The 12,104-nt window shown below is 59.6% G+C and overlaps 1 protein-coding gene across 7 annotated transcripts in view; it reads left to right on the forward strand.

The window, feature by feature from the left end:
* The window catches only part of ATP2B3 (ATPase plasma membrane Ca2+ transporting 3), a 43,347-nt gene that overhangs the window by 13,004 nt on the left and 18,239 nt on the right, over nt 1-12,104 (forward strand). For all 7 annotated transcript variants that reach the window (XM_032592203.1, XM_032592197.1, XM_032592199.1 and 4 more), the window contains 9 exons: nt 250-491; nt 3,027-3,261; nt 5,418-5,597; nt 5,737-5,824; nt 6,475-6,581; nt 7,694-7,885; nt 9,317-9,530; nt 10,702-10,913; nt 11,944-12,051. In XM_032592203.1, coding sequence (XP_032448094.1) covers nt 250-491; nt 3,027-3,261; nt 5,418-5,597; nt 5,737-5,824; nt 6,475-6,581; nt 7,694-7,885; nt 9,317-9,530; nt 10,702-10,913; nt 11,944-12,051 — 1,578 coding nt within the window. The remainder of the gene's footprint in view (nt 1-249; nt 492-3,026; nt 3,262-5,417; nt 5,598-5,736; nt 5,825-6,474; nt 6,582-7,693; nt 7,886-9,316; nt 9,531-10,701; nt 10,914-11,943; nt 12,052-12,104) is intronic.

Below are 12,104 nucleotides of genomic sequence, written 5' to 3' on the forward strand. Positions count from 1 at the left end.
AGGGGTCACCAGGGCCCGTCTGGACTCCTGCCCTGGCTTCTGGGCGGGACCTGCAGGTTCTGGAAACCCCCTCTGAGCCCAGTGAGTGGTGGGCAGCCTGCCCACATCGGAGTCCGCATGGAGGCCCTCCTCGGCTCCCTGCCACCACACCCTAAGGACATGGTGGCCACAGCCAGGCCGGGGTCCTGGGGGCAGCAAGGAGGGGAGACTTGGGCCCCCGGTGCCACGCTGGTTCTCCTTGCCTCGTAGCCTCCAGAGAAGGAAGGCGCTCTCCCACGCCAAGTGGGCAACAAGACGGAGTGTGCTCTGCTGGGCTTTGTCCTGGACCTGAAGCGGGACTTCCAGCCTGTGCGGGAGCAGATTCCGGAAGATAAGCTTTACAAAGTGTACACCTTCAACTCGGTCCGCAAGTCCATGAGCACAGTCATCCGCATGCCTGACGGCGGCTTCCGCCTCTTCAGCAAGGGCGCCTCGGAGATCCTGCTGAAAAAGTGAGCCGGCGACGGGAGGCAGCCTAGGGCTGGGTGCTGCAGAGTGCAAGGCTTCTGAGTTTACTGCTGTGGTAAAATAGACATAGCGTAAAAGTGGCCATTGTAATCGCGTGAAAACACACAGCAAGTATAGTCCCGGTGTGGCGCATTACAAAACGTTCTCGTCACCAGCCCCCCAAAGGCAACCCTGTCCCCATTCAACAGTCCCTCCCACCGCACCCCCAACCAGCCCCTGACGGCCACTCATCTCCTTTCTGTATGGATTTGCCGATCAGGGACATTTAACATAAACGGGATCGTACGATATGTGGCCCATGTGTCAGGCTGCCTCTACCGAGCAGAACGCTGTCAGGGTTCATCCATTCGGCCTTCGGCCGCCCTTGGGCTGCTGTGAGCCTCGCTGCCGTGAACAGGGGCGTACAGCTGTTCCTTGGGGTTCGTACTCTCAGTTCTCTCGGACATACCTGGGAGCGGAAGGCCGGGTCCTGCCGTAACACAGGTTAACTTTTTGAGGAACCACCCAACTGTCTCGCGCAGGGGCACCGTTTTCTATCCCCCCAGCTTCTCCTTATCGCTCTACTTATCGCCATCCTAGTGCACGTGAGCTGGGACCGCACAGGGGCTTGGTTTGCATTTCCCTGATGACTAGGGATGTCGGCCCCGAAATGGCCAAATTTCAGGCCATTTGTGTGCCTTCTTGGGAGAAACAGCCACTCAAGTCCTTTGCTCGTCTTTGATTTGAGTTATTCGTGGTCTTGTCGTTGTCCTGTAAGAGATCTTTAGCACATACTTGATTGGCAGATGCCTTTTCGCTGTCTTCATTCATTCTTGGAGGCACATGTGTTTTTCACTGATGAAATCCTGTTTGTCTCTTTACTTCTTGTGTCCCTCGTGTAGGGTTTTTTTTAGAGGTGATGGAAATGTTCTAAAGTGCACTGTGGTGATGGTGGCACGACACTGCGACTAGACTCAAAGCCATTGAATTATACATTTTATTTTTTTAATATTTTTTAAATATTTATTTTGAGAGAGAGAGCACGCATGCGTGGGGTGGGGGACAGAAAGAGAGGGGGATCGAGCGTCCCAAGCAGGCTCTATGCTGACAGCAGAGAACCGATGCAGGGCTCCAACTCACGAACTGCTAGATCATGACCTGAGCCGAAGTCAGACGCTCAACCGACTGAGCCACCCAGGCGCCCCTGGATTGGACATTTTAAATGGATAAGTTGTGTGGTGTGTGAATGATATCAGCTGTTATAAAAACTGAGTGGGGCGGGGAGCATGGAGCTCCGCCTCCAAGTGCCCCCCCCCAGCCCCCCAGCTGCTCTGCCCTGCCCACCTGGCTCCTCACTTATTCCAAGGCCACCTTCTAAGACATAAATGTTCTCCCCCAAGTCTCTGCCCAGGCACATACTCCCCGGGTGCAAAGGCCACCTCCCCCCTGAAGCTGTCCTACCGCATCCCAGGAGGTGTGGCGGCCGGGTTTGGAGGCCCCAGCTCTCTTTCTGTGCTTCCTCAGCCTCTGACAGGTACCGTGGCTAGAAGCCCCATTCCTGTAGTTGGGCGCTGGGCTCCACTCCTGGCTCTCCTCTTTGCTGGCCGTGTGGACATCGACTCACTCCCCGGCACAGCCTCAGTTTCCCCTACGTGGAGACAACAGAAATACCCCCTGGGAGTGTTGCGAGAGTTACGTGAGTGACTCCACAAAAGGGCGAGAGTCCCTGCCAGCTCCTCCTTTCCTCCTTCACCAGTCTGTCCAGGGCTCCCATCCGCCCCTCCGCCATGCCTGCCTCTGGGGACCTCGGTTCCTTTGCTCCTTCTTCTTGCGCACCTGAATCCTGCTTCTTTGTCACGGCCACACTCCGTGGCATTGCCAGAGCAGTGTACCCCAGAGAGTCCACGAAGAGCTGGGTTGAGCCCTGCACTCTAGGGTCTCCTCGCCTACACCAGCCTATGAGTTTCCAGCTCCTGGGGCTTCCAGAACGGAGGACCATAAATCTGATGGCTTAAAAACACAGAAATCTGTTTTCTCACAGTTCTGGAGACCGGAAGTGCGAAATCAAGGTGTGGGCAGGGCCACGCTCCCTTCGAAGCTTCCAGAGGAGGGTCCTTCCTCGTCTCTTCCAGCTTCTGGCCATGGCCAGCAGTCTTTGGGGCTCCTTGGCTTGTACACGTATCGCCTCTGTCTTCACGGTGCCTTGTCCTTGTGTGCGTCTGTGTCTCCATGTGTTCTCTTCTCTTTTGATAAGGACACCAGTCATTGGATTAAGGGCCCACTCTAAACCAGTATGACCTCGCCGTGACTTTGCAACAACCCTGTTTCCAAATAAGGCCACATCGTGAGGTTCTGGGAAGGATGTGAGTGGTTGGGGAGGGTACACCGTTAGGCCCCAGGAGGCAGAACGCCTCCCTCCTTGTACAAGCCTGTCTGCCGTGCTGAATGCGGGGCTCGCACCGACGCCTGCCGAGACTCTCTGTTGCTCCGGCTGCCCTCGCTTCACTGGCACCAACGCTGTTGTTCTGTCCCCGCCCCAGGTGCACCAACATCTTAAACAGCAACGGGGAGCCGCGCGGCTTCCGCCCTCGGGACCGGGACGACATGGTGAAGAAGATCATTGAGCCCATGGCTTGCGATGGCCTCCGCACCATATGTATTGCCTACCGGGACTTTTCTGCAGCTCAGGAGCCCGACTGGGACAATGAGAACGAGGTTGTGGGCGACCTCACCTGCATAGCCGTCGTGGGCATCGAGGACCCCGTGCGGCCCGAGGTAGCCACCCTCTGGTCCGGGAGCGGCCCGGGTCGTTGGATGGGTGGAGGGGCAGCCCTGGTTCCCGTACGGCCTCCACGGCATGGCCCCCTTCCGGTGCCTTCGCTGCTCTCACACTACTTCCTGCTGGAGCCCAGAAAGGTTAGGAAAGGTGGGCAAGGGCGGAGCCCCAGCGTCCTCCAGGTCAGACCTCCCCGGCAGGACTGACAGGCTGGAGGGAGCGGCGAGGGAGAGGGAGAGTCAGGCACCGCTCCCAGGGCTCTGGTTCGGAGGCGGCACTGGGGCACGGTACCGGGAGTCCGACGGGACGCAGGTTTGGGGGGCAGGGGGCTGTTCCCGGTCACGGGTTTGGTTGGGGCCAAGTGATGTTCGGGACATCCCTGCAGAGATGTCAAGTGGGCAGGTAGCTGCGGGAGTGGAGCACTCAGAGCAGAAGGTCCTGGCCGGAGAGAGATTCCAGAAGCATGTTTATATGAGCGATGTCGCAGGGTGAGTGGACAGCTGGGACGGAGGTGGGAGGAGCCTGCAGAGAGACTTGAAGGAAGGGGCCAGGCAAGGAGCCAGCACGTGTAGACGGCTTTACCAAGAGCTTTTGTGAAAAGGGAACAGAGACATCGGGCGGAAGCCGAACAGGCCGTAGAGCGAAGAAGCAGAGGGGAGGGTTGCCGGTCCATAAAGACGGAAGAGCCTTGAGACAGGGAGAGCGAGCAGGCCCCGAGGGAAGAGCGCAAGCCACAGGGGTGCGGGTTGCCAGAGGCAGGGAGGGACCCTCTCTCACCTCCCAGGGCCTCTCCAGTGGCACCCACCTCATGTCAGAAGCAGGGCCACCCCGATCCTGCTGATTAGCCTGAAAACACACGCGTTGCTGAGACGAGGGAGGACAGGCTCCTGGGCCTTTCTTCAGGAGACAGGTATTCACTGACGTACCGGAGCAGGCGCCTAAGACCGGCCGGTTCCACAGTCAAGGCTCGTTACGTGTACAGAGCGACCGCAGGCCCTCGGCAGCAGCGTATCCCCGCATTCTGAGGACATGGGGCCTCTCTGTGCAGGAAGGGGACACCTGGAAGCTGGCCTGGGAGGAAGCGGATGGCAGCAGAGGGGACGGGGAGCAGCGGCCTGGGAGAGCAGGGACAGAAGCTGCTGCTGTGGGCGACAGGGCCACCCCCGGAGACACAGGGCCTTGCCCTCCGTCAGGCCAGGGAGAAACTGAGGCGTGGATGATTGGCCTGTGTCTACACGGCAGAGCCGAATCATAAAGCTGCGTTGTGCTCGCGTAGACCTGATGGCCTCCCCCTTCTGAATGGAGCTGTTCACCGCTCCACCCCCACCCCTGCCAGGCCGAAGGCGCCCGGCTGGTGTTCAGTGCTGCTCCTAGGCTGGCAGGTGCCAGAACATCTCACAGACCCGGGAGGGCAATGTCCCTGGAGTCCCGGGACCCTGGCCACACCATTTCTACTCCACGATAACCGGCCTGCCCCCACCCTTGTACCTCAGCCACGTGTCTACTGGTTCCAAGTAGCGAAAATACCTTATCATGTAGAACCTAGAGCTGTAAATGCCTCTGGTTCTATGTTGTAAAACGGTGGGCGGCGGGGGCGGGGGGGGGGGGACAAGTGAGAAGTGTCCAGAGCTCGGCCACAAGCCAGCTGATGGCCAGAAGCCTGCCCTGAGTCGGGGCCCCAAAGCAACAGGCTTGCCCTTGGCCTTGCCATCTGGCAGGGTAGCTGGGGACAGAGGTCTCTTTGTCATTCTTCCAGAGCTAAGTGATACAGCCACCCTGCCAGCCAGCCTGGTAACCAGGGCCGATCCTGGCTCGGCCGCTCTGGACCTCCAGTTTGCAGAGGAAAATGAGATTGACGGAGCTGGTGATTTCTATGGTCACCTTTCCAGACAAGACTCCAATGGTGCCCCTCGACAGCATAAAAGCTTCCAGTGGCTCCTCCCAGCTTTACTCGTGTCGGGGCCTGGGTCCGAGTCGTCGCCCGTCCCGGGGCCCAGCGCAATGAAGGAGGCACCTGGGGTCAGGGGGTGGGGGCGGGGGTCGTGCCGAGGGAACGAAGGAGAGGTGCCGCGGAGCCGGATGGAGGGCAGGGCTCAGCCCAGACGCGGATGTGTCTCGCCTCGGTGGCCGCGCCCATGCCTTTTGTCTCTTCCAGGTTCCCGAAGCTATCCGCAAATGCCAGCGGGCCGGCATCACAGTCCGCATGGTGACCGGGGACAACATCAACACGGCCCGGGCCATCGCGGCCAAGTGTGGCATCATCCAGCCCGGGGAGGACTTCTTGTGCCTGGAGGGAAAGGAGTTCAACCGGCGGATCCGCAACGAGAAAGGCGAGGTAGTTTCTGGCTCTGCTGCCCTCCCACCTCAGTCCGGGGCTCTGGCTGTTTCTCCCCCCCCCCCCCCGCCCCCGCCTCGGCTCGGTACCCCCTCCCCCGCTCCAGGCTCTGCAGCGTCTGTGTGCTTCCCCCTCCCAGATAGAACAGGAGCGTCTGGACAAGGTGTGGCCCAAGCTGAGGGTCCTCGCCCGATCGTCTCCCACCGACAAGCACACTCTGGTCAAAGGTAAGGGAGCCCGCTCACCCCTGCTGCCCCCTGCCGCGCCCCTTCCTGAGGTGCCATGATGCTGGCTGGGTGTGGCCATCGTCCCCACGTGTGCTCTTGCCCCGGGGCTCCCAAAGCCAAGCTCCAGGGCCTGCCGAGGAAGCGGGGTCCCGGGCTGCACACGTGTTGCTGCTGGACATGGCCCTCCCTAAACTTCAGTTTCCTCCTCAGGAAAATGGGGATAATGATGGAGACGCCCTCGAAGGGCTGACATGCCAGAGCTCACTCTGCTTCCCTGGCTAGCAGCATGAATGGAAGACACCACTAGAGAATGGCCTCTCATTGTAACAGATGGGGAAACTAAGGCCCAGGAGGGGGAGACATTTCTCCAAGTCACATAGTGCTTGACCGATGACACTTCATAGTTGGCCGATGACAACTTTACCACCTGCCTCCCACCCAGTCACACCACCCTGTGTCATCTCACTGGGGGATGGGCCAGGGCAGGAGGAGGGGAGCAGGGCTGCCGGTCGAGGCACAAGGACTTGACCCCGAAGGCGACAAAAGGGCAGGGGATTGGGGGTGGTTGGCACGGTCGCGATCCCGAAGGGTTTCCCGAGTCAGCCAGCCGCCCCCACAGCCCCCAGACAAGGACCCACTCTGCATTCCAGGGATCATCGACAGCAGCACCGGCGAGCAGCGGCAGGTGGTGGCCGTGACCGGGGACGGCACCAACGACGGGCCAGCCCTCAAAAAGGCAGATGTGGGCTTTGCCATGGTAAGCCGCCCGGTGCCGGCCTGGCTCACCACATCAGGCGGGGCCTTGTGTCTCAAGGACATTGGCTTCGTGCAGAAAGGTGCGGGCTAGTGTTAAGGCAGGTTGCAGAGCGATGAAGTCTGTCTCTCGCGTCCTGGCCCCTGGGACCTCCAAGGGCTCATCTGGTCAGGGGATACAGGTGTGAGTTGTTTAAAGGCATTTGGCGTGGAGACGCCCGAGGTGACAGTGGGGCCTCAGGGGTGGGGGACATGGGGCCTGCCACCTGTGCGCCCGCCTCAGCCACCCCCAGTGCAGTCTAAGCAAAACTCGGCCCCAGGGGCGATCACTGGAGTCCCCAGATGAGCTTCTCCTCTGTGTTTCTCTCTGGTTACTCGTATGGAGCTCGTTATCTCTATAAAACCCTGACCCCGCCACCCGGGTGGCCAGCCCCGGCATTCTGCAGCGAGCTGCGTGCGCTTGGTCACCGAAGGCACAAAGCGAGCGAGCCCCTTTCCCCACCTGCCGTGAAGGAGCCCCCTTCACTCTGCCACATTCAGGGTAGCCCATGTGGGCAGGCGCCAGGGGCGCGGGCCAGTCCGTCCCAGAGCCCAGGACAGAGAAGGGCACCGAGCCACAGCCCCTGGGCACTGTGAGAGCCAAGCCGAGCTGTGCAGGACCCGACCTCAGGGTGGCAGACAGGGTGTGCAGCTGTCCCTGCATCAGGGGCTGTGAGCAGCAAACACCCCCACGGGCCAGCAGGACACGTCCCTGCTCTGCGGAAGGCATCCCCGCCCAGGAGTCGTGGAGCTCCTTATACAGCAGGCCGCTCTGGCATGCTAAGACCGGACAGAAGACCGCTTGGTGGTCACGTGGTGGCAGCTGGGCCTCGTACGTGAGGCCATGGTGGTGGCCATGGTAGCAACACCCTCTCTGTTTATGAGCAAAGGCCCTTACCAGGCCATGAGACAACCTGCCCGCTCCTAGTACAAAGTCGCACTGGATGAAACCAGATCTGTCTGCAGCTGGCGGGGAGCCTCATTTGGAAGGGAAGCCAGACAGTAAGCCCGGGTAGGCTGGGTCGTCAAGGGGGCTGGGGAAGAGGGGCCTGTGGACACTGTGTGTGTGCCCCCCAGGGCATTGCGGGGACTGATGTGGCCAAGGAGGCCTCAGACATCATCCTGACCGATGACAACTTCACCAGCATCGTCAAGGCGGTCATGTGGGGCCGGAATGTCTACGACAGCATCTCCAAGTTCCTGCAGTTCCAGCTGACAGTCAACGTGGTGGCCGTGATCGTGGCCTTCACGGGGGCCTGCATTACTCAGGTGGGCACTGGGGACCGCTGTGCCCAGGGAGGGCCCTGGGCTCTCCCTTCCACAAGGCACAGGGCCTGCAGGAGGCAGCTGGTTTCCCAGGCCCGGCCTGCTTCCTGCACCCGGACCCCAGTGCAGAGAGCAGGCCCCGGAAACCCCATCCCGGGAGTTGCGAGAACCAGGGGGTTCTTTGCCACAGATTTTTTTTTTTTTTTGAGATAAAAGTCACATACCAAAAACTTCACCATTTGAGAGTACACGGTTCAGTGGCAATCAGTACACGCACAGTGTGCACGACCACTGCCTGTGTCTAGTTTCTGAACGTTTTCATCGCCCCTGAGAAGACCCCGGGGCCCATTAGCGGGCACTCCCCACCCCCTCCCCCACTCCCCAGCAACCACGGGTCCGCTCTCTGTCCTTACAGACTTGCCTATTCTGGACATTTCATATAAAGGGAATCAAATAACATGTGGTCTTCCATGTCTGGCACCTTTTCATTCAGCACGATGTTTCCAGAGTCCATCCATGTTATAGCCAGTATCGGTACTTTGTTCCTTTTGATGGCAGAATATTGCTCTGTCATATGGAGAGAGCACATTTTGTTTGTCCCTTCCTCCGTCAGTGGGCATTGGGGTCATTTCCACCTTCTGGTGATTGTGACTGACGCTGCTGTGAGCACACCTGTACGAGTCTGTGTGTGGACCTACGTCTTCATTTCTCTTAGGTGTGGATCTAGGACTGGAAGTGCGGGCTGAGATGGGAACTCCACATTTAACCTTCTCAGGAGCCTCTTCCCCCTTCCAATAGTCTCGTTCTCCCCAGTAGTGAGTGTCCAGAACTTGTCTCCCTTTGAAAGGTTTTTTAATTGAGATAAAATCCACATAACATAAACTGCACCGCAGTAACCATTTGAAAGTGCACAATTCAGTGGCCTTTGGTGCATTAACAATGTTGTCCAACCACCACCTCTAACTCATTCTACAACCTTCTTGTCACCTGTGTGCCCACTAAGCAGTCATTGCCCCCTCACCGTGCCCCCAGCTCCTGACACCCACCCATCTGCTTTCTGTCTCTATGGATCTGTCAGTTCTGGGAGGTCAGGAGAGTACCCACCAGTCGAGCACTTTCACGGTCTGGGATAACACACGGGTTGTCAATCTCCTGCTGACAATTTGGACCACACCTTCTAGGTCACTGCCACCAGGTGAGAGAAGGGAGGCTGGCAGCATTTTCAGAGCAGGAAATCCGAAAGCCCAGTGAAAACCCACTGCTAACCTTCCCACAGGGATGGAGATGTTAGATTTTGATGGGAAGGTCAGATCTGCCGCGTTTCACTAGAACGAATCCCTGTGACGTTGCCCCCAGGCTGAGTTTCTTCCCACTGGAGTGGTGGGCCACTGGGCTTTCTGGCCCCATGTTAGGGTGACTGCCTCCTCTCGACAGGACTCTCCTCTCAAAGCTGTGCAGATGTTGTGGGTGAATTTGATCATGGACACATTTGCCTCTCTGGCCCTGGCGACAGAGCCACCCACTGAGTCACTGCTGCTACGGAAACCATACGGCCGGGACAAGCCCCTGATCTCCCGCACCATGATGAAGAACATCCTGGGCCACGCGGTCTACCAGCTCACCATCATCTTCACGCTGCTGTTCGTTGGTAGGTTGGCCCCGGGCCACACTGCCCTGCCGCTGACCGCACAGGTTCGGGCCCTGTTTGCCAGTGGAAGAGACAGATGAGCACCCATGAACCAAATTTCCAGCACGGGCCCCTGCACGCTCACCTCCCCGCCTGTCTCTCTGTGTGCGTGCCCCGTGCAGGTGTCATAGGCCCCTGTGCCTCTGAGAAACTGCTGTCCTTCACCGAGACCCAGATCACCCCCATCCATCCACTCACCCTATGGCCATTTCTCCAGGGCATCGCGAGCAGAGCACTGTGCCACAGACAGTGGGAAGAGGGGGACCAGGAAAGACAGGTGGAGGGAGAGGGAGGGGATAGGAGAGATAGGAGAGGGAGAAGCAGTCAAGGTGAGGCAGAGAGTGGAAGACAGAGAAGAGGCCTGAGGGGCAGAGGAAAGGAGGGCGAAGGGGGAGAGAAGGAGGAAGGAAAGGGAAGAGGAAGGAAGAGAAAGAGGAGGAGGAGGAGGAGGAAGGAGGGGTGGAGGGAGAGGAGGAGGAGCAGAGAGGAGTAACTGTCAGGAAGCCAGAAGAAGGGGGCACGAGAGAAAGAGGCTGTGGGTTGGGTATCCAGGGCCGGCTGGGCTCTGGCTCTGTCCAGCAGTTTCCTTGGGGTGGGTTTGTTGCTCTGTCTGCTTGTGGCGTCTCTCCGTTATGTCACCAACCCTGGCCTTGAGGGCGCAGGCGCGTTCCCGGGAGCAGATTGGAAGCTCAGTTTGCAGGACAGTATTTGCTGAGGGGCAGGAGGGACGGTGTGTGGGGATCACAATGTCACTACTGGGGATCCTCTCGGGGGGCCTTTCTCTGATATCTCGGGAGCAGAAGCCTCTCTCTCATGGCCTGCCTGACGGTCTACACCTGGCCGCCCGGTCTTAGGGACAGGGCGGAGGAGGGCTGGCCCACCCTGTGCCCAGCCCCACTCAACCCGGCAGGCACACGGTGTCTTCTTCCGGGGTTTCTGCGCCAGACCTCTGCTCCAGGGGTGAGCGCGTGTTGTGGGGAGAGACCCGTTACTTTCCCTCCGGGTCCCTGTCACCACAGGGTGGGGCTGCCTGTGGCCCTGCCGCAGACCCCCTGGCGCTCCTCAGGCGACACTGGCCGGGAGCTGCCTCCACCCAGGGCTCCGCCCCCCTCACGTGCCCCCTCACGTGCAGGGGAGCTCTTCTTCGACATCGACAGCGGGAGGAACGCACCCCTGCACTCTCCACCGTCAGAGCACTACACCATCATCTTCAACACCTTCGTCATGATGCAGCTTTTCAACGAGATCAACGCCCGCAAGATTCACGGCGAACGAAACGTCTTCCACGGCATCTTCAGCAACCCCATCTTCTGTACCATCGTCCTGGGCACCTTTGCAATTCAGGTAGGCGGGGGGGGGGGGGGGGCGGGGGCGACCGTATACTGGCACCAGACGAGGAGCGGGGGACCATGCCCACTACCGGCCTCCCCATCCCCGTTTACAGAACCAGAACCAGTTCCGCCCCTCCCGCTGTCCCAGGCCCCACCGGCATGCCTTGTGACCCCAGGCCCTCTGCGCTCCCCTGCTGGCTTCCAGAGAGCCTTCCAGGGCCTTCCTCAGAACGAGCCTCCTCATAGTTCCTTCTGCGTCTTCCACTCCCATTTCCAGCGCTGGATTCCTTGCAGGGGGACTATCATAACTCTAGAAGGTTCCCTTGGGATACTTTCTGTCCCCAGTGCTGACCATCAGCCTCTGCCTGCCACCATGCTGTGGACAGGCTGGTCAGCCAACTCTTTGGGAGTCTGAGCCTTTAAAAGTAGGGTGTATTCATAGAAAGTGTGACGTACGGTGAGGACAACAGGCCAGGATCGTTTGCTCCTCACAGGGATCAAAGGAGGGGGCCTGCCACGCCATGAGGGGTCCACCTGGGGAAGCACCTGAGTCGGTCGGACACAGAGGGAGAGGGGGAGCCTTTACTGTGGTTTCTGGGGGAGAAACTGGGGTGAGGCGATCAGGCCGAGGACTCATGACTATGAATAATTTCAGGGTTCAGGGGGGCGTAGCGCCGTCTCTGCTTGTGTGCGCCCTGGCCTGGGGAATTAGGGCAGAAAGGACAGCACGGTATCGGAGGCGGTGGTGGCCTGGGCTCGGGATTGCTTGGTCTGTATTTAAACAGCTCACCCCCAGGAGGAGGGTTCTTCCCTAGGAAGGGGCAGTGAGGCAGCAGGAGTCCCAGGCAAGGCTGGCTGGGCATGTCACTGGGGCACCCGGGATGAGGCGTGTCCAGCACAGGCATGCAGGGCACACGGTAAAGCATCAAGTTTACAGAAGCGGGAGATGTGGCTCATCTGCTGAGCCACGGCCAGAGCCCCATCTGCCGGGAGGACCCAATGGCCCATCTCTGACCTGCCTCCCTCCCATCCCACCCCTGCAGATTGTCATCGTCCAGTTCGGCGGAAAGCCCTTCAGCTGCTGCCCCCTGTCCACGGAGCAGTGGCTCTGGTGCCTGTTCGTTGGCGTTGGGGAGCTGGTCTGGGGACAGGTGAGTGTCTGCCTCGTCACCTTTCCCAGCCCCGACCCTTCCCTGTTTCCAGG

The sequence above is a fragment of the Lynx canadensis genome, chromosome X, assembly GCF_007474595.2.
Source record: "Lynx canadensis isolate LIC74 chromosome X, mLynCan4.pri.v2, whole genome shotgun sequence".
In the NCBI taxonomy this organism is placed as follows: Eukaryota; Metazoa; Chordata; class Mammalia; order Carnivora; family Felidae; genus Lynx; species Lynx canadensis.